This window comes from Oxyura jamaicensis, chromosome 3 (assembly GCF_011077185.1).
Source record: "Oxyura jamaicensis isolate SHBP4307 breed ruddy duck chromosome 3, BPBGC_Ojam_1.0, whole genome shotgun sequence".
NCBI classification, from domain to species: domain Eukaryota; kingdom Metazoa; phylum Chordata; class Aves; order Anseriformes; family Anatidae; genus Oxyura; species Oxyura jamaicensis.
In genome coordinates this window covers 46673143-46695110 of record NC_048895.1, presented here as the reverse complement: position 1 = coordinate 46695110, position 21968 = coordinate 46673143, and the positions used below count along the sequence as shown (strand labels likewise).

The following is a 21968-nucleotide window of genomic DNA, read 5'->3' as shown; positions in this document are numbered from 1 at the left end:
TGCAGATTTACACTTGAAAACTAATTATATACACCTACGAAAGACAGCATATACGTGCTATGTGTGATACAAACTATCTTTCTAGATTAAAATCTAATTGCTGCTTCTGAAAGTGTAGTTTCTGAAACTGTTCCAAAGTAAACTTTTGCTGTAGCTACGATACAGATGTTAAATGTAAGCACAGATAAATCAGTCTTTTCACTAAGGGCCAACTGATATTTGGAAATTGGTTTCCCCACACAGGCTCCATTTCAGTGTTGAATATGTTTAAAGGTTGGAATGTGGTTAGGCCAATTTGAGAGTGCTTACACCAGTGTAATTTTCCTGTTTCGAGAAGATACGTAAGCGAGGGCTTTTACCACCACAATGGTGGTGGTAAATCTTCACCCCTAATGAACATCATAATGTCTAAACCCAGCTCAGTTTTTTAAACCTATTTAAATCCCCAATCTATTGCAAATTGATGAGTGAAATAGCTTTCAGAATAAATTGATGCAAACTGTTGCATAGAAATCTTTATATTAATTTGAGCTATTTCTTTGTCTGATCTATTCCCATTGGTCTATTTTAACAGTATAAGTGGGATGATGGATTTTTTTCATTTTCTGACTAGAGATTTCCACATTAATATTCACATTTTGGTAATAAGACATTTTCATTGTTTGTGTTCTTGACTTTACTGAAAACTGATGATGTGGAATCCATAGTGCTTTATTTCAGTTTAAAAATGGAAACAAAAATTGTGTTGTTTTTTTTTTTAATTCTGCATTGCCTGAGCATTTTTGAAATAAATACACAAAACCCACCCTCTCAAATATGAAAATCTTTCCCATGCATTTTTCTTCTCAGACCACCTGTAAGTTAATTAAATCAATGTAGATCAGCAGTAGTGCATAGAAATCTTTGTTCTAACCAATGGAATAGAACAGTTTAACATTGACTCTTGCCAGCTGATCTGTGTTGGTGTTTAAGAAGTTGTTCCTATTGTATGCCGACAGGCTTCAAATAATTACATGTGCAAGCACTGTGCAAGACAAGACCGTAGTGGACTTCTGTAACAAATAAAATGTTATATTTGGGGAAAATTGACATGAAAAACATTTTAAGTATGTTGCTGATGCTACAGTAGGAGTGGAGATGCATTTTCTTTTCCAGATCCTCTTTAACTTCACTGATCCTGGAAACTGGAATTGTATATATGTTTAAATACATCATAAGAGATACAAAACTGTAGAACTCATACAGTAGCTCTGCATAACTGAGTATCTGTGGACTCTAGTTGCACTACATTTTGTACTCTGTATTTGATTATGACAGTATTTTCCTTGTATCTCCTGCATGCATCTCAGTCTCATGCAGCCTTTATAGCATAAATGAAGAAATGTGGTCTAAATGGAGCTTTTGTGCTGTGTAACCTGTTTGAGAAATCTACCTCACTGTTTTACAATGGCTTTTTTATTTTGCATGTTCATACTTAATCACACTGGAAAATGGAAAGCTGTTTGCATTTGAATGGTGTGCTTTGGCACTGTGTGATCAGCGCATGTACTAATGATTTCCTTTTATTTTTCTTCTTTCCTACTTTTCCCCTTTTTTTCCCATTCTTTCCACGTTTTGTACTGCTATCTCCATACTTTCCTCTGAATTTCTTTGCTTACTGTAGCAGCCCTTGCCTTTTCTCTTGCAGCAACAGCCCAGGCTCCAAGGATCATTACTGGGCCTGCGCCTGTTCTCCCACCAGCTGCCCTGCGTACTCCTACGCCAGCTGGCCCTACCATAATGCCTTTGATCAGACAAATACAAACCGCTGTCATGCCAAACGGAACTCCTCATCCCACCGCTGCAATAGTGCCACCAGGACCCGAAGCTGGTTTAATTTACACCCCGTACGAGTACCCCTACACGCTGGCACCAGCTACATCAATTCTTGAGTATCCTATTGAACCTAGTGGTGTATTAGGTAAGACTCTTATCTGCACATGACTGGAGAATACATTGCATATGCTTTCATGATATTCGCATATAGAGGTCATGGGTCTCAAAGGAAAAAAAAAAAAAAAAGGAAGCTATATTCCTACCTCAGAGATATCAAAAATGCCTAGGAAAATTATTCTAATGGTGTAACTCAAACATGTTAACATGTTTTGCATTGTGAAACGTGTTCAGTATATTAGTAAGATCATAGAAAACAAAATCTTAATGTTTGTGTGACACTAGATAGTGGATAAACCAGAAAAAAAAAAAAAAAAAAAAAAAAAAAAAAAAAACAGACATTGACATCTATTGTATGTAATTTGTTCTCCAGTAAATACCTGACTTGCTTGTGGTGTCTTCAGCATAAATTAATTTCCAGTAATCTTTGGAAGAGAGAACTTTTCTGTTTTGCTGTATCTTTTTAGTAGCCAAACTGGAGAGAATTGAAAGGTGTTTTTTTCAGTTTGCTTAGGTTCTTGCTTCTACATTTAGAACACATCTGATCAATCTCTCCTCAGTGTTGGAAAGCTGTTAATCATTTTGTAAGCAGAAAATAATTTCAGTGAATGTAAAGGAAGCTTAAGTTCTGAGCAAAGGATGGTACAATCAGCAACTTTACTACTGATGGCTTATTTTATATACATTGGATTGAAATGTCCATCATTCCCAACATTTCAGGCCATTGGCTTCCTATATGAAGGAGAGAATGATAAAGCAGCCGTGACAATTCAGTTAACTGGTCAATATGGAACAAGCAGTTCCAATAGTTTCTTCTTTCCCCACGCTCTGCAGAATATAAATAATCTTTTCTCTTTAGTTTGTTCTGAACTGCATATGACCTTGGTGCTGCATGATGTTGATTTTATAGTACTTTGATCTTAGTTTGTTCAGTGGCAGTTATTGATTTACGCAGATTCTAAACATCTCTAATGAACACTGGACAATAAGGTTCAAAGTCAATATTTTGTTGAAAGTATCACAAAAAATCAGTGTTTCACTTAAACAATGAACAGTTGTGTTCTCTGTATGTGTGCATTATACAGTAAAAAAGAAAATGTGTTTCAGACTTCTACCTTTCAGAATTAGTGAGCCACTAACAAAATTTTAGTAGGGCAGAAGTATGTAGTAGGTCTGTGTTTGAGCAACTTAAAGTTGTTTTTCATTATCCCATAGCCAACATCCAGGGACCATATGATAATGTCATCATTCTTTTATTTCCCACAAGCATGTACATGCTCTCCCCAGCTCCCCCACCTCCAATCTGTGACTCCTTACTGGCACTTGCAATATCTCCTGGAGTAACATTGCAGTTACAGGCATCATCATCACAGTAGCTATCAGTTGCTGGTTAGTTAGTGACAGTCCCCTCTCTTGAATTTGGTTAATATCAAGTAAAGAAATGCATCATTCCATTGTAACAAATTAATATGACGCAGGGAACTTTCATTGATTTCTCACAGAATTCTATATAAAAAGGGAGGAGGGGAGAATTACTCCTGAAATGGTAGCTGAAGCTAAAACAGATCTGTCTAAATAAACTTACCTAAAAAAAAAAAGGAAAAGAGGGGGAAAAAATCACAACACCCCTGTTTATGTAGCCCAGAATCAATGACTAATACATGTGCTCTATAATCTGAGCAATTGCATAGAGAATTGAATTAAATGAGGTTTTGGTTGAGTTCTACCTCGTAATACACTCACGCTCATGAATAATATGCTATATTTTGTCCATTTTCTTGTGGACTTCTAAGATGTCTTAAAATAGTTCTGTTAAAAATGACAGAGAAATTTGTCCCTGTTAGTATTTTGGGGGATATTGATGTTGGGATCAAATTTTAGTTGGTGACTAACTTTTAATTCCCTTCCTTTTATCTTTAGGTATGGCTTTCCCAACGAAAGGCTAAGAATTCAAGAACGGTCTTAAACTGATCCTTCATCAGATCTGAATCTTAACAAATGCTTAGTTTCAGCAGCCTTGAAAAAAGCTTGGCCTAGCAGTCAGTGACTTACTTGCACTTTTTTTGCACATAGATTTAAAATAAAATAGTGCTATTAATTTGGATTAGCCCCTATTATTACAGAGTAGCTGTAATTTATGAGTGTATAGTAGTATACTGACTGCTAAGTGTTCTATATAGTGTTTGCTTTACTAATCACCTAATTCATTGCAGTTCATACTTATTGACTTAAAGTTTAAAATCACAATCTGTAGGCTTGAAGAATTGCTTTAAAACTTTTCTTTTTGTGGTAGAACTGGAAGTGATCTTAAGGTTAGCAAATAATTGTCAGTATTAAAAGATGGCATTATTTAAAATAGTCCTGCTGCAAGAAAGGCACTTCAGTGAATATGTGACTAGTAAAGCTTAAATGTGCTTGGGTCTAATAGATTTCATGAAATACTGTAATTTTGGGATTGTAAATGAATGGATTAAACAGGTTAAGGCCAGGATGTTTAAAATAAATGCAATATTAATCTGCACAGATAAACTTCTTAAGGTTAAGATTTGAAACTACTGTGCCTTAACTTGTTGCTTTTCTTAAAATGAACTTTTGTAGTTAATGATCATTTAAATCCATTTTGATAAACCTGCTGTTAATGTTTTCTTTGAATGTTTTCTAACTTTGTCTTGGTAATTGCAATTTAACTAGGTGCGGTGGCTACTAAAGTTCGAAGGCACGATATGCGTGTCCATCCTTACCAAAGGATTGTGACCGCAGACCGAGGTTAGTTTAGTTCTGCAGTTCTCGTTCGTAAGAAGTGCTTTGAGTGTACATGAGATTTGCAACACCACAGCTGGTTAACCAAATACCATATTTTGACCCATTCATTATTTTTTTCTCAAAAAACTGAACAGTTAATATTTTAGAGCTTTGGGAATGCTTGTGGTTTTTTAAAAATCTTGTAAACCTGGCTTTCCTAGCTCAATTAAATATGTAAACTTCGTCATATATTTAATATAAATGTTATAACAGATTCCCTTTTTAAAACTATTTAAAAATCCATCTGCATCAGGAAACACTATGAATTCAGTGCTGCAATGATTAATTTGTGCCAGCCCCCCCGCCCCATTTGTTCTTTTAATTGGTGTGGAAATATCAGATTGGTGTTGCAAAATAAAATGAATGGATGGTTGTTTAATGAGAAAGAAGTAAAGGAATAAATGCCTCCTGTCTGTGTCTGGAGAAATCTGAAGATTTAGATTCCTTTTTTCCAATAAACTTTTGAGCCACTGTACTGTATATTATGAGGAGGATGCATGTTCTCAGATACCTAACTGAATTCAGAACGGTAAGGGCTGTGAAGATAATACTTCAAAAGTTGTTTCAGTTTGAATTAATAAGGGTGGTGGAGTGGAGGGTGTTTTTTTTTTTTTTTTTTTTTTTTAACCAAAACCTATTTTCTGGTATTTGCCTTTTGCTGCTAAAACGTGTAACCTGAAGGAGAAGCAACTTTTGAAGTCCTGTTGGTGAGATGACATCCAATATTTGGGCATCTCTTTAACTGTTGAATGGAAAGTAAATCTTCATTTTTCTCCTGTTCCTCAAACACAATGCCTTTGGACCCCTGAATGAAGTATTTAAGCTTGTTGAGAAAAGCGATATTTTCGGTTTATTGACATTGGCTAGGAAGCAGTGTGGGCTGAGCACAGGAACTCCTGAATTCTTATCCCATTCCTCATGCTGACTCAGTGTGGGTTTCAGCAAGTCATTTAATCTCTGTGTATGTTTTCCCATCTGTAAAATAAGGATAATAATACTTCCCTACCTCACAGGGGTGTTGTGGGGGTTCTTGTTTGTACAGGGCTTTGAGGACACAAAGCGTTATGTGCCAAGTATTATTATTCTGCTCTCATCAAAATTAGTGCTGTGCAGGCTTACATGATATTGTAATACTCAAAAGCCAAATGCAGGTGACAGATCTGACATCTAACACTGACTACACTTCACTTCTTGCAACCTTCTATAAATTGACTACAAGAAACGACACAGATTTCAGTCAATACAGTTAAAGGGCCCTCCTGGATACTTGTTATGTTTATGTAACACTTTTATCTTTCATATGTACGAATCATTGCTTTACCAAAAAATGTAAAGCTGTGGTAACAAGACACTACTTAAGTTTTCCAGAAGATTGATTCTTCTTGAACCTCACACTATTTACAGCCCTTTGGCTCGTTCTCATTTCTTGAACATTCCTCATTGGGCAACAGGGCAGAGTCAGAATAAGGTCCCATGTTGACAAAAAGAAAAAAAAGAAAAAAGAAAACAAGAGATTATAACCTATCTTCTGACAAGAGCGATGGGTGTTAAGGATTTAGTTCTCTTTAAAAGTTCAATTTGATGTTTCAAAATGAGTTTTTGCTAAAGGTCGTTCTTGATCTGCAGTGGTAGCTTCAGTGAGTAAAAACTACTTAATTGGTTAGTTAGATACTTCACTGAGACAACTAGTAGATACACTGGTAAAGAACAGATTGGGGGAAGCATAGACCATTTTTGCTTTGATCATTGTAGTATTTAGTCAACATATTTTAAATACATTGTGAAGGGCCTAGATGTTTTGTCTGGGGTTGCCACTTACAAGTCACTGGAAAAAAAAAAGTATTGGTTTAATTTCACCTTCTTTTAAAATATAGCCATTTTCTGATAATATAGTGTTCATCTCTAACCACATTGAAAGTCCATTGTATTTAAAAAATAAATACAGATGGCTTATCTCCTATGGAATAAGTCATGCATACCTCTACCTTTCTGCATGAAAACCATGCTGATATTTCAGGTGAATATTATTTTAGTCTCATCTAAATAATACCCAGGTGTACTGAGAACCTTACACAAAGTTAATTTTACAACTATTATTTTATTTTATTTTGAATCTGAAATCGTAGGTTATCACTGCACAGGTTTAAGTTTCACAAAAGGATTCAGCAGTAAAACATTCTTTAATGCGTTAAACTCATCTTGCAGAATTAATCTACTATCAGTATTTTTATCTTCATTTACTAGGTTGTTCTGTCACTGATACACTTCTATAGCTATAGTCATGAAAAAAACAATGTCAGCAAACCGAAATATTTTTTTTTCAATGCAGAAACTTTTTTATATAGTTAAATGTTGCTAAAATTATATTTCCATTCATTGGGTCTAAAGTTGGTTGTTTCAATTCCAAATTGATTTTCAGATGACTTTGTAGTACTACTGCATTCACTTTTTAAGTAGGTTTTTATTCTTTGCGTAGTTCTTTTTTTAGAGATAAGCACTGCATTTAAAGCAAGAATCCCCAAACGTGTAAATGTTTTTCTCTTACAACTAAGCATTTAGAATTGGTGAAGGGTTGAAAAATATAGCTCATTTTAACTAAGAATAAAACCCCAGTTTATAAATAATACAAAATTGAATTTGCATATAACAGAGAGACTGACTGATTTAATTGTAATAAACTGTAAATGGTGTTGCACAGTTGACAAACCTGTGTGTACTGTAGAAGGCCAGAGACTTGGCAGAGGATGTATCACAGGTGTACTGGTATTTTTAAAAGGTAGCTTGCTTTGATTATAAAATCCACAAGAAATAATAATGCTGAGAATATTCTTGAATGTTTTATCCAAACCAACTGTCACATAATTTATATATAAATTTTAATACAATTTAATCAAAATTGTAATCAGTATCAAAATGCTTTAAGAGTCTTTGTTTCTAGTATACCTGTAAAGTGGTGAGATTGTGCCACATGAATATTTATTTTTATTTTTGCTTATTTTTTGAAACAGCCGTTTAATTTAAACAAATCCCACCTAGCATGATTCTGAAAAAAATCAGGGAGCATGTGGTCTCATTTATGTTACAGTAGTAATTTTTTTTAGTGTTTATGAACTGTATCGTAAATGATAGGCCATCTTTGTTATGTGAAGGTAAATCAACCCACAAGAAAGATTGCTAAATCAATGCTATCTGTGAATATTACACCTACTGGACTTCATTTTATGAAATGGCACAAATCTGACTTTGCACTGAGTACCTTTCTCACTTTCATCTCCTCTGCCTTAGTCAAAATGGCAACAGTACAAAAACTTTATCAACCTCAGAATTTATTAGCTATGATTAAGCTGTTGAATGAGTCTTAAAAAATAAAAATGAAAAAAAAAATCATACTACTGTTAAGTGGACCAAGTTTGGTGAAGGAGAATGTGAGAGAATGATTAAAGAAGGAACAGCTCAAGAACATTGGGAATGATAACTTTCCACTTGAGAACTTTTTTATGTTTTACTGTAATTTGTTTGTGTTTTTGGGTTTTGTTTTTTTTTTTGTTTTGTTGTTTTTTTTTGCAAAAGAAAATAGTATTTACAGGTGGCTTCTTTTAAAATATAAAAATATAAAGCAGGAATGTATATGAAATGTCAGATTTTATTGTATTTGCAGAGTATTAGCTTTGAAAATGAATAAAGAGAGCTGTTTGTAGTTTTAAAATGCCTTATTAGTATCGATTAGATATTTTCTCTATTTTTTGATGTACTTAGAGCTTTTTAAGTATAGAATTTAAAATGGCAGGACTTTTACAGTGTTTACATGCAAGTGCATTTTATAAGTGTCCTATATGTGTAAAATAGTAGTATTTGGAACGGGAAGATGCTGGCTAAAGTAGTAGGCTTAGCGTTTCCTGGTTCCCATGATGATGCCTACGTTGCTAGACTACAGTTTAGTACTGCTTTGTATCATGAGGCCAAGAAATTCCATGTTGTTTGTAAATAGAATAAATGAAAGGCAATAAAAAATTTATTGAACAAAAAACCCTTGTTTGGCCCCTAGTTTGTTGAAGCAAATTGTTTCTGTAAGTTGAGAACCCCTCAGATCCATTTCTCTTAACAACCAGTTATTAATAATCACATCCATCATTAATAGTTGCTTAATGCTTGCACCTGGGGAGGTACTAATGCTTAATAGCAGTCAGATACTGATGCCGTGCACTGACTGTTGTTTCCAAATTCTTCCGACCGAGTTCCAAAACTGTTCATCGTTCGTTGTTTTCCAATTTCCTTCATCGACTGCTACTAACCATTAGTCGTTAGTCGTATTTTATCTCTATTTCTCCTGTTAACCGGTTTTGTGGGAGCGGGCTTCTCCTTCCCGTGTCCAAATCATGATGGAGGGCTGTCATGATTTTATTGCATTCCGTAGATGGTGTCGATCAGTATGTCAGAATTAAACATGCTTGTTTTTTATTAGTTGTGATTAGTTTTCATGTTGTCATTAAGCCGTCACTAGCTGGAACTAATCTCTTCTCTATCTTTTCTTTCTTTTTTTGTTTTGTTTTTTTTTGTTCCTAACCACCCAGCCGCCACCGGCAACTAACCTATGACCTTCTGACCTCTGAACTCTTCACCCAATGATGACCTGACCATGCCTGCCTGCTGATCAGTTAACTGGTAATCGCCTTTGCTTGCCTGTCTTCAGTGCAGCGAGCTGGGGCACTTGTCCGTTCGTCTTACCATCTAACAAAACAGACAAAGAAATTGTTGTCCTCCAACTCCGCTTTTTTGTGTTCTCCTGTCTGGGTGAAAGTGGTTCTAGAACCTGCACTGAATAGTAGTAAAGCAATAAGGTCCAATTCATCCCTCCGCACTGATCATCCTCTAGCGTCCCGCCCCAAGCGAACGGTAAGGAGGCCTCGCGCGAGATGGAGACAGATGTCCCTTAACTACCGATGACAGAGGCAGTTACTGTGAGAGACTTCTAGGAATATTTTTCTTCTCAAAAAAGAAGTCCGAGCTCTCTCTGAATGTACTGTGTGATGATGCATCATGCATGAACCTTTGGTCAGGGATGTCATTGGTGAAGGGATTCCAAAAAGTATTCAAAATTTGACGTGCTGTTTAGTCACTACCAGTGCCCTCAAAGGGCCAAAGTTGCAGCCTTTTTTCTATTGCCTGCCAAATTGGATGTTTTAAAAGAAAGCGTGCCATGAGATACAGATCACAATGAATTTTCAGAACTATGTTAATGCAGAGAACAAAACAGCAACACTATGAAAGCGAATCCGAGTTTAAATTATTTTAACCATACTTTAATCTCCTCAGAAGATTACATGAGAACAAGGTACATGCATTATGTGTCACATTACTGGGCAAACTGTTCAAATATTTTTTTTAAACCTCCCTGTATAGAAAAAAAATTCATTAAGGATGTAAAAGCCATGCTTGCCTATTTGCTGTATACATGTAACGAAATTGTAGATAAAGTGTAGTGCATTGAAACAAAATGAACAAAAAAAAGTAGATACTTTTACTATACAAGGGTGCTGGTGCAGAAAAAAATATATTTTTGGAAATGTAGCATTTTATACTTTCAAGTGTTATAAAAAAAAAGAAAAAAAGAACAAAGAAACCCTTTATTTCATTAAATGATTTTTTCTGGTGGTTGTCAAGAAACAAAAGACCAAAAGAGCCTTTTAGTCTTTCTTTTTTATTTTTTAAGTATTGGAATAAGTCTAAAGAAAAGGAAGTGCCTTATTTTCTTCATGGTCATTTAGTCAAATGTCTTGTATAATCAGCTTCTCCCTCAGACAAGTTACTGCATGCCACTCAGTCGCCCAGTATGTGAAAAGAAGCTGTGAGGAAAGACAAATGATGAGTTGACCATATTAATTACCTGATTTTTGCCATATTAGTGTGATGTGACTTTGCCAAAAATGTGTTATGGAAACTATTTGCTAAGGTTTTGTCAGTCCAGCCCATCATTATTTCCACAACTCTACTTTTCAAATCAGAGCTAATACAGTACTTGTGCAATGTAAACCAAAGGGTTCTGTGTTACAGACTGTCTCATTCTAAATTAGACTATTAGCTGAGAAATGTTTGTAGAGCTGGAACTATTTCATTTTTGTTCAGGGATGGCGATGAGTTTTCTTGATTTTTGGTTGCATCAGACATAGCAGACTACAGTCATCCAGAAAAACTGGTGTTCTGCAGATAATGAAATTGAAAGTGCTTAGCTAGTCCTCAGTTATGATCTGAGCATGTTCCCAGTTTTTGTAAGCAGCTCCTGCAGTGTCAAACAGTATGCAAGTTACTTATTTTTCAGCTTTTTTTTTTTTATTATTATTAATGTTAGATCTGCCTACTGGCTTTCCTTTGTAAGATAAGCAGGAGAGGGACATCAGTTAGTTGTTTGAAGCCCAGCTATACTGTATTTTTAACCCTCGCTTCCACATGAGATTTATGTAGCTGGGCAATCACAGGAGTTGAAGCTGTTGAACGCACAGTATTTAATTCTAAAAACATTAAGTATTACTTTGTGTGGGGCTCAAAACTAAACTTGGCAAATATCAGGTGATAACTTTACTCCCCTTCTCGTCAACTTATTCTCCTCCTGCAAATCTTCACAGCTTCCAAATGAAAGGTCAATAGTAAGCTAAGAGGGCTTACATTTTTAAGCACCTGCATGGTGACCTCATCTAACATCTTGTTTCACCTGGAAATAATTATCAGTTTATTTACTATGCAATAGACATTCATCCTTTCATATTCAGCTAGCTTTTTGTTTATTGTGCCACCGGCTTTGTCTTCCTGTTACACATACAGTTGTGTTGATTTTACTTACAGTATATGCTGTGCCATTTTGATTTTTTTTTTTTGGTTGGTTGGTTGAATAAACTTGCGACACTCGAACATTTGAAGAGAGATTTGCTAAAACAATACCAGTATTTGATCCAGTTTCATCTCAACTATGATAAAACCTGGACATTTTTAGATGTTTATCAAAGGTCTTTTATTGGGGATGGGGGGGAAGTGTATGAAACAGATGTGTGACATGTGAAAGTAATGTTTGCTCTGAACAAACTTCTAAAAACTTAGTTGACAAAATTTTGGATCAACTTAAAAAAAAAAGCATGACTTTTGAAATCTCTGAATGCCTTGGTTCTCAGTATTATCATTCTTTAATGACTTTTTCTTTATTAAAATAAGTAGTTTTAAGACTTCTTTCTGACAGTATTATGTAATTTTTTTTAGAGTGGGTAGATGGGAGTGTCGCTTGTATGTAACCGTACAGATGACATGTATTTGTCTATTCTTTATTATCTTAGTAGTTTCATGCTATGTATGTACCATAACCAACCTATTGCCTATGAGAAACATGTAAGATAATGTATTTACAGCCATTGTTACAAGTTTATAATGTATTTTTCTATCTTGTTTTATATGTATGTTATATAACATTCAAAAGAATTTTTTTCCTGATTGAGAAAAAAAAAAAGGATACAAAATGCAAAACCCACAATTTTGATAACTGAAAAATTGCCAATTGTTTTGCAGTACTTTATTATATTGGGAGTGTTGTCTTTCTTGGGCTTTTAGTTAGCTACTGGATGAATACATTAGACATATTTGGGTTTTAGTTGGGTTTTTACATAGCTTGCATTTTAATTCTTTGGTTCTTTGCTGTTTCTATTAACCCATAGCATTATTTTAATAAATGTTATAATACCAACCTACTAACTCTGGACTATGTCTGTTTATTAACCATTACATGTTTAATTAAAGTAAACAAATAAAGACGGAAGAATGTAAAGTCTTGAGTTACTGGACTAACCCTGAAGAACGTGACCACAGATAACACAACGTGACTTGTTTTTATGTTGTTTGTCGGCTGACATTCTGCACACTACTATTAAGTTGGCTTTGGTCATCCTGGCCTTTTACCTTGGGGAATAGGTGCCAGTAGATACGGGAACAAAGTAGCAAATTTTTTTTTTTTTTGAGGCATTCTTCTTGTAGAGTCTTGCCACTTGCCTTTCAGCATCTGCATTACTAATTCCACACTTTCTTTTTCTTTCTCTAAAATAATTACTCTCAGCTCACAGCAAAAGAGCAAAGATGGCAATGTATTGGAAAATCATGATGGTGTACAGAAACCAGTTTGATTCTTTGTTGAACCATTCAGAGGTTGCAGTTAATCTCGGCAATCTGGGAGGTGTTGGTTTGGGCACCTGTTGCATTGCGGGATATTTCCAAGCACAAAATACATCTAGATGTAATTACCATGAATTGAAATACAAAATCTTATTTTTTTCCTTGCCAAAAGTGCCTTATTTTCTTCATGCCATGCTATTTTTATGTATTTTTTTTTTGTACTTCTGCAATAGTCTATCAGTATTGCATAGCTCAGGGGAGTACAATTTCTGTAAGCCAAAGGTCAGACTGGATCATTTCGTAATGACTGCAGAAAGTACAAAAACACACCTTTCACTAAATTACTGAGCAAGAGCCATTTCAAATTCCAGGGCTGCCTTTATGTAATCTTTGTCCCTGTGGATGACTGTAGCAACACGAATGCAGGGAATTGAAATGGCGAAGATGCTGTTTTGATTGTACCTCTATGCAGATTATTTTTACAGAAACATTTCTCTCTCAAACCTTCTGTTGTCTGAGGCTCCTTTACGTAGCCTGGATTTGTAATCTTAAGGGGACAGTTATAGTGAATGTCAAGGGAAATCATTGATGTAGATTACTCTTCAGATACCCGCAGTTTTTGTGAGACCCCATTTTTTTATGTAGATAGCACAAAAAAAATTCAGACAATGAGGCAATGAGGCTTTGCATTTGTTCAGAACCTTTAATTTATGATGTTTCAAACTACACATCTTGAAATCTATGTGATAGAAAACTTTAAGAAGTTCTTATATGTAATAATTAAAATAGAATGTATCTTTATTTTATGGAGGAAAAATAGGTTAGCTGTGATGAAGACGTTTGTTTTATAATAGTGTGTACTTTTTTGTTTGTTTTACAAAAGTGTTTAGGTACAGCTAGAATATCAATGCATTTAGAATAGTTTCACTTGTACAGAAATAAAAACAGATCGTGAATATAGTGTTATCCCAAAAGTCAGTCACAGTTAGATGGTGGAGAAAAAAACAGATAATGTTGAGACCTTTTGATTAGGTAATGGCACAGGTGTCATTGCAGATCCACTAGTTTATATTATTAAAATATTTCATCAGAGGCATGCATTTAAACTCTGAAGTATTCTCTGGTGTAAGTGAAACTATTCAAATATGGCAAACTAATAATGCTCTATATTGAAAAATAGTTCTAAAGCTACTGCGTTTTTGCAGTATTTTTTATGTTTTCTATTTTTATTAGTTATGAACTACTGTCATACATTGTTCACAGTGCATTTTCATCTCATTCTTTAAAGTAGTGAAAATTGCCTTAAATTTTGAAGTACTTTAAAGCTGAAGGAAAGAAAAAAAAAAATCAAAATTTTATGCTCATTGCTGTTGACCACCAAATGCATTTCTCAGTTTACCTAAGTGCCTGTCTGAAAATTTAACTACTTTATACTTTGCCTGCTTATAGGAAAGACACAGGCTATTTTTAGAACCGAACTTGAGGATGGTTTCAATATTGCTACATCATTGGAGCTAGGTTGTTTTTTTTCTTTGTTTCTATTTTGGGATTAAATTGTCTTTACATTTGAAAGCTCATACATTCAAGTTAAGTAGAGAGTTGCTGGTCCATCAAATACAGTGGATTAATCTTAGGATAAACTTTTTTTTTTAAGTAGCTCAGAATGTAAACAAAAACACCACAGAACCTTTTAAAATGAAATCTCAGAATTGCTATTGATTTCTTAAGTGAACTGTTGAACCAAATTATAACAAATTTTACTTCTCCAATATTTTTTTTTCTGTGCTACCAATCTAGAAAATACTTCATAAAGAGTCTTCAGGGATATCTTTCAAAGATTTTTAATGAACATGTGCTCAGTGTATACTGATGATTTTTATATTTTATTTGAACACATCTTTAAAAAGCATGTAAAAAAACAAATGCATATAACAGTTTATTCCAAGATGGACTCTCCAAGAGGGACCACTAAAAAGTTTTCTGCCCTGATAATGCAGGGAAGCATTGAAGTGTGTTGCTGCCCATTAAGAAATCACTAACTTGGGAGAAACATACGAGTATATGAGACCTAGTTCTTTGTATCTGGGTAACAATTGCAGTCGTCATAAATAGCATGTTGTGCAGATGAAATCTGAATAACACATTCCTAGGGTGAAAGTACATAATTGTTACTGGAATTTGTTTTTAATATACTTGATACATTTTTCTAAAACCCTATTAATGGAATACTGTTCAAATAACACAAGCCATAACGTTAACACATGGTGATCAATGTTGAATCAAACTGGTTAACACAAGTACAGTGCTCTTCCTTCTGTGTGCCTGCGCACTAATTGCAGGTGGTACGGTTCTGCATAGGAGCGGGCGGGGGGCGCAGCGGGTGGGTCCTTGCAGTGCCCATTTCTTGGTGCCAGCAGTCCGGACGTCCGTCTCCGACAACAGGCTAACCGGGAGGAATCTTGACTCCCAAGGCAAGGATTTGCTGAGATCTGAAACTCTTCAATTAATTAATTTAAAAAGAAATACATATATACATATATGCTTCTACTTGTATTATGGCAGTTTGTGTGAAACATTTAAGGTTTTGTTTGTGCAAAATAATGTATTCTGAGGGGGAAAAAACATGGACATTGCCAAAACACATGTAAATAAAACACCAATTATGACTGTACATTATGTGCAATAAAATAACTGGAAAAAAGTGCATGTACTTTATCCTCAAAAGCAAATTGACAGCTCCCAAAGCTGTAGCTATAGTATTATTTTCTGAAAAAATTAAATTTTATTCTGTATCTAAACAGCAGAATAAAGAATGTACATTTTTCACACTTCAATTTTCATTAATGCTTTTAGCACTGTTATGAGAGGTGTTTGTTGAAGAGACAAATTTTCATTATCATCTGATTAACAGGATTTTTGTTTGTTTGTTTTGTGTTTTTTTTTTTTTTTGCTTTACATTTGCTTAATGGATATGTTGTGTTGTCTATAACTGTAAATGAAGCAAGTATGCATTACTTATCATAAACACACAATACACATTTGCATGATAGATTTATAGTTGCATCAATTTTATTAATTTCTTGGAGATGACCAAGTGATGATGAGGATGTTATAGTTCTGTAAGCATCACTGTAACAAGTGTTAGAGCTAATAAGGAAGAGAAGAAGTACTTTGTACTAAAGCTAACATAGTGTTTTTAGTTTATTCTGGTTACAATAGGAAATGAGGATAATAATTTGTCATCCCAGATAGTGTGGATCTAGTGAGAAACATACTCTGGAGTAGAAATTGTGTTTTAATATTTTCATGAATATGTATGTGATAATATCTAGATATATTTTGAGGTAATTTATTTACCAATGCTGCTGTTTGCTTTAAAAAAAAAAAAAAAAAAAAAAAAAAAAATCCTCCTACCTTACGCTGTTTATTTTGTGTGTTTTAGAAGTACACATACGATAGGTAAAGCTAAATGTGACATCTGTAGAAGTCTGGTAGAATAGGGCAGGGGAGGCTAAATACCAACATTTGGGTACATGTCCTGTCTCACACTGTTCTAGGAGGGATGAAAAATTTGTCAGAATTAGCATTCAAAGATTTCTTCCATCGTGAGTGTCAAAATACGGAGTGTATTTTATTGCTGGAGAGTGTAAAATGCAGTGTCTGAAATAACGCCTTTCACTTTGCCATTCAGGTCTACCAGTAAAAGTAGTAATATCAACTAATTGCTTTCCTAGTATCTCTAACAAGTTTGAAGTCAAAAACTAGGCAACTGACAACTAGTTCATGTTGAGTTTCGTTCTCCTAAAAATTAAACATGATAAAAGGTAAATCCCCAAATGATACCTTTTAAAGTCTTCGTTATAAAATAGTATGGTAGTACACTAGCCATTTTGCATTTCTGCCACTACATTTTTAGCGTTTCTATCCAGCAGCAAGCAAGGTTGACTCCTTTGAATAGTAAACTGAATAAACTCAGAGGCAAGGTTCAAGAAAAGATACCAAATACAGGCACATCTCTCAATGTTGCATCATTTCAGCAGCTCATCAGTAAATTAAATTTTCTAAATGAAATGCCAATGAAATCAATATATATATATATATATATTTGTCAATCACTTATGCAGGCAAAAGGCTAAGCAGATAAGTGACTTTTGTTATTGGGACCTTTTCTGAGTGAATTCTGTTGACTTTCAGTACAATGAGGGTGGTCTTTCTTAAACAGGTGGTACTTCTACTTCCTGAAACTAAGAGGGTCCCAGGTCCTCTTGCCATAGTCAATGAAGCAATTGATTTGTCTTGGTGTTACTTCTGGTTTGCTTTCATAGTCTTTTGAAGATCAATCAGTCTACTTTGTAGGGCAGTGTTTTAAAGGATTATTTTTTAAATTGAAGCAAGTACAGTAAAAAGGCAGGTTGAGTAAGCAAAACTATTATGGGAAATGTATTGCTGTGTAATAAAGGTACTAGCGTAGCTATTTTGGAGTCTCAAAGTATTGCGTGCAGTAGAAATGCACAATGTAATACTAGTGTAATATTTATCTTATTAGTTATGTGCACCTTTTGAACTATGATTTCCATGATCTGTTGCTGGATAATTTGTAGCAGTAGACAAGGTGGTTTTCATGTGACTGAGACTGTACCTTGTACGGTTTCGATTGTGAAATGACAAGATACTGCTAATCAGTACTGAATATGCCTCTTTCTGGAGCACGGCCTTCTTAAAAGGAATGCTTTAAGGCCTTGGCCACAGTCATTGCGTAATACGAGGTAAAACTGGGGTGCAGAGAACCTAGTTTCTTTGTTAGCCTACCTGTTAATCTCCAAAAGCATAAACGTCTTCTACCAATTCTGAGATATTATATGTTAATTAGCATGGCAATATCCATGTCTTATTTTTAACATGGTTGCGATCTGAAGACCTTCACATGCATACTACTCTGGTACATCTCTGGATCATTGATAGAGTGGATCCAGTACTACAAGGCAAAGGAGGCCACAGGGCTGTTACTTGCATGCTCTTGGATGATGTTTTCCATATAACCTTAGTGATGAGACCATTTTGATTCTTTCCCTGAAAGGCAATGAATGAAGCAGATCTTCTGTGGAGTTCAGCTTTGTTTCTGAGAGAAAATAGGAAATTTATACCTATGTGGATTGAAAGAAGATAAAGAATACAATCATGTCAGAGCTTTGAATGCTGTCCTGAACAGATTTAATAAAGATAATTTGGACTTCATATGAGCCAGGTGGAGAAGACAAACGTAAAGAAGAGCAGCATTGTCAAGAAGCCCAGCCTATGTTGACAAGAAGTTCATCAGAGACTACAGATTCAAATTTTAAGTGAAGAAAATTGAAATTATTTCAGTCCTTGAAGAGTTGATTTGCCGTATCTCCCTGTTATCTTAATCAAACTTGTTAATTTCTCTATCGGAAATCTTTCCCTTCTTCAGCCTAATTTGAATTTCACATTATTTTCTTCTGAGGTTCTGCCCTGCCTCCCCTGTGCTGTCTTATGCTTCATAGGCAAAGTTTACCTTTGTTAGGATGGCCAGGTGGTACAGGTCACTTAAAAACACAGAGAAAGACTGCAACCAAGACTTCAGGTCTAAATCAGAATTTGCACTGTGAGACTTTTTAGAAAGCCTGCATAACAGGTATGACTCAATCCAAGCAGAAGGAGGAAGAATGTCTTGGTGACGAGGACACAAACTGAACACTTGGCGCACTTGGGTCTGAGATGTTTCTTCCACCACTGACGATTTGTACAACTTTGGGCAGGAGCCTTGCAGCCACATCCAGAAAAACAGCCACCAGGAGCAGGAATTAACCCTTGTCCAGATACTGAAATAGTGAGAGTGTGATTACCTAGGTTTTCAATAGCAAAGTCATGTTACGTTGTTCCATAAGAGAAAGCACTATCACCTTACCTTATTTTGTCCACATTAACAACAGTGAAAAGAAAATTGGTGGTACACTTAGACATGCTTGCTCGAGAGCAGAGCAGGACATGCTGGTCAACATGTCCTAGTTGCTCAGCACACACACAGTCACCCCTTCAGTGGCTGAGCTGCTTGGGTATGTCCCTGGTCACGCTACGCAGATGCAACATCTGTGGGCCTTGCTCAGCTTCACTCTTGAACTCCCCTCCCAGTTCTCCATGCAGAAGCTCAGGGCTGTTTCACCCAAGTGCCTTTGTGGGTTTTGTTCTGAACCTGTGTACCTCAGCTCCATGTCTGTGAAGTGAGGTTGGTAGGAGCACCCTAGCAGCAGCAGATGTGGATAACTGCATTCAAGACTGAAATGCTCAGGCAGAACAGAGCCGAGCACTCTCTTGCATGGTGTCCGAGTGTCTTGCGATCTTGAATGTACTTAAAAATAAAGGATGTAAGCAAAACAAAATAACTTTGACTTCTTACTTAGCCATGCCCGCAGAATAAAAAGATCGTGCAGTCTTCTCAACCAGCCGAGTCGTACTCTCAGACCAAATCAGCTCAGTGGGTATCAGCAGCACCAGAGATGGCCGTCGCTTGCTTTGGCTTGATTCGTGCCCATCGCTTTCTCTGTGCCGCAGGCTCTGCAGATGGGCTGAGCTGCGTTACAGGTTCCCACTGCCGGCGTGGCTGAGGAGAGCTGAAGGGACACAGGTGCAGCTACAGGCACCAGCATTTCTTTGTCTCTTAGCCGGGGGAACGTAAAAGTGGGGATAGCCACTGTGCTTGAGAGGGCCTGCAGAATAGGCTGGCCTATTGCATTGATGGGAGTCGGAATTTGCAGGTGTGATGTGGGAGATGAGACAGACGTGATATAGTACAAGAGTATCAAATGCATCACATTCTACTTGTTGGATTGTTACTGTCATCTGATGGCAAAATACCAAGATTGCTTAAATTTTCTACTGCTTTTCAGGAAAAGGCATGGCCGCCCTGAGTCTTTGTCAGTGTTGACAGTGTGCTGAAGAGTCTAGCACGTGGATACTCTGAGTGATGTTGGTGCACTCAGGTTGCACTGTTTTGAGCTTTTGACTAACTGGAGTAGAGTTATCCCAATCCAGTTACAACACAGTGGTGGTTTAATACATGATGCCCTTTACAAATACAGATCTATTAAAATACATGGTGAACTCAAGGGGCTGGAAAGGATGCATTGAGGCAGCGTTCTGCATTTCTGTTCAGTGAGGGTGTGCAAGTGTCACTGGATGTAGGAGAGGATACTTGTGAAATACACCTTCTTCATTTGAGATCTGAGCTTAAAAATCAGTTAACTTTTTAAAAATCCTTGTCTGTGTTCTGGATGCTGCCTTTTACTTTGTTAGTATCACTCATCCTTGGCTTTGTTTGAGAACAAGTCAACATAAAAACACCAGATCTCTTACGCCATCACGTGAGGTTCTGGCTGTTCAGTTCTCAGACTGCTGTATGATTTTTGAAACTGAAGTGCTTTAAAATAATTAAATTTACTGTAAGAACAACAATGGTTGTGGCCTCAGGCTTGTAGCTGTGAACAACTACATTTAGGATGCCAATTTTGCCTTTGAAATAAAAAGGTAAATGCTGTTTGTGAGAGACAATACTTTGGATTTCTCAAGCAAGAGCTCTCGTTAGCAGATGATAGGTATCAAACAAAATCATCTAAGCAGTCATACCAGTAGTCCCAACAAAGCCCAATATTAGCTGATTTATTCTTGGTCATGCTCAACCACAAGTCAGCTGGCAACCAAACGCTTTCTCTTGGCCAGCCCCAGTACAGTGGAAGGCGAGAAGCGGGGATTTAGTTCCTCAGTTGTCTTTCAAGATTTTATCTTGTTGAATTAAACACCTGTGTTATGTTAGTTGTCATGTACATCACAGTGATGATAATAAATCATATAAATTAATTAGGATTTTCTCCTACTCTAGATTTGTCGTCCTGACTTCCCCATGTGAGGAAACTTTGGAATAAATGATTGCCACTCTGGCAAGTGTCTGATTTAAAACAGAAGTTAAAACAATGAATGAAATAGTTAAACTTCTGATGTTTCAGGAGAGAGGGAAGTAGTAAATAATGTTGCCTCAGAGCAATTTCACCCTTGTCATCCCTTCTCCCCTTACAGTTTGCTGTCACTAGTCACTGTGAGCCAGACTGTGCACGTCTGAGAATACTTCAGGTGGAGTCAGTGGGGCTGCTCATGTGAGTAATTTGCAATGCACGCAGACTGGGCCATCAGGACTGGCACAATTAAGTCTCATTTTGGCTTTAAATTATCTGGGAAAGGACTTACACATCTTGTCAGTAAAACACCGGGGTGCAATTCTGGTGCTGTGATTTCTTATTTTTTTTTGACCTTTCTCCAGCTCTTCATTTTCTGTCACCCTTTTTTTCACCTCCCCCCAGCACACACACACTAGAAGAATTAGAGCAGCAGCAGCTCTGACAAGCAATGCGGACGTGCCATGTCCCTCTGAGGGACCCCCCTGGGCCTCTTGGCAACGTGTCTTTGGCTCCCCAGGTTCCTTCTGCACGAAGTCACCTTGCTGCTGGCAGGTTTGGGAAGGGAGAACCCACTTGCAAAGGCAGGGAAAAAGTTACATCAGGGGCTGGCGGCAACAGGAGAGTCTGGTTGTGCCGGTGAGTCAGCCCTACCACATGCTCCCCATGCTTATTCCAGCCACATACAAGCATGTGCAGGCAGGGAAAATTCCTAGCTTTGTTTGATTTTGTGAGAGGAGAGGACCTGCTTTGCTGCTACTGCAGGCTTGGTTTGCTCAGAATAAAATCTCATGGAGGATAATTGCTGAAACGCTGGGATGAAATGCTTCTGTTTTTAATCCATGACACATCTTGCTCTTTTCACTGAGGGAAAAGAAAAGTAGTAATTTATGGTTTCTCTCTTTTTTTTTTTTTTTTTTTCCAGGTTTAATTGCCAGCTTTGATGTGTCTATAATGGGCAGCAAACACAGTCTTCTGCCTGTACTGCTACCTATACACTTGCATATAAATAGCACTTTTGTTTCATGGGTTGGAATAATGGTTGAAGAGACGTACCAATAGCGCAGCTCCTCCTCCTTTGTATGGGGTCTAATGTGCCTGCAGTCAGAAACATACCTCGTATGC

At 36.4% G+C, this 21968-nt stretch overlaps 1 protein-coding gene across 13 annotated transcripts in view; it reads left to right on the top strand.

Annotated features, from left to right (window-relative positions):
* Positions 1-19277, top strand: part of QKI (QKI, KH domain containing RNA binding) — a 157808-nt gene extending 138531 nt beyond the window's left edge. For 4 of the 13 annotated variants that reach the window (XM_035323015.1, XM_035323005.1, XM_035323009.1 and 1 more), the window contains 3 exons: positions 1664-1960; positions 4624-4698; positions 9306-15705. In XM_035323015.1, coding sequence (XP_035178906.1) covers positions 1664-1960; positions 4624-4698; positions 9306-9322 — 389 coding nt within the window. In that variant the 3' untranslated portion in view covers positions 9323-15705. Of the gene's footprint in view, positions 1-1663; positions 1961-3852; positions 8762-9305; positions 15706-17956 lie in introns of those variants that run through there. The other 9 variants (XM_035323008.1, XM_035323011.1, XM_035323010.1 and 6 more) reach the window with 7 other exon arrangements.
* The last annotated feature ends 2691 nt before the right edge of the window (positions 19278-21968 follow it).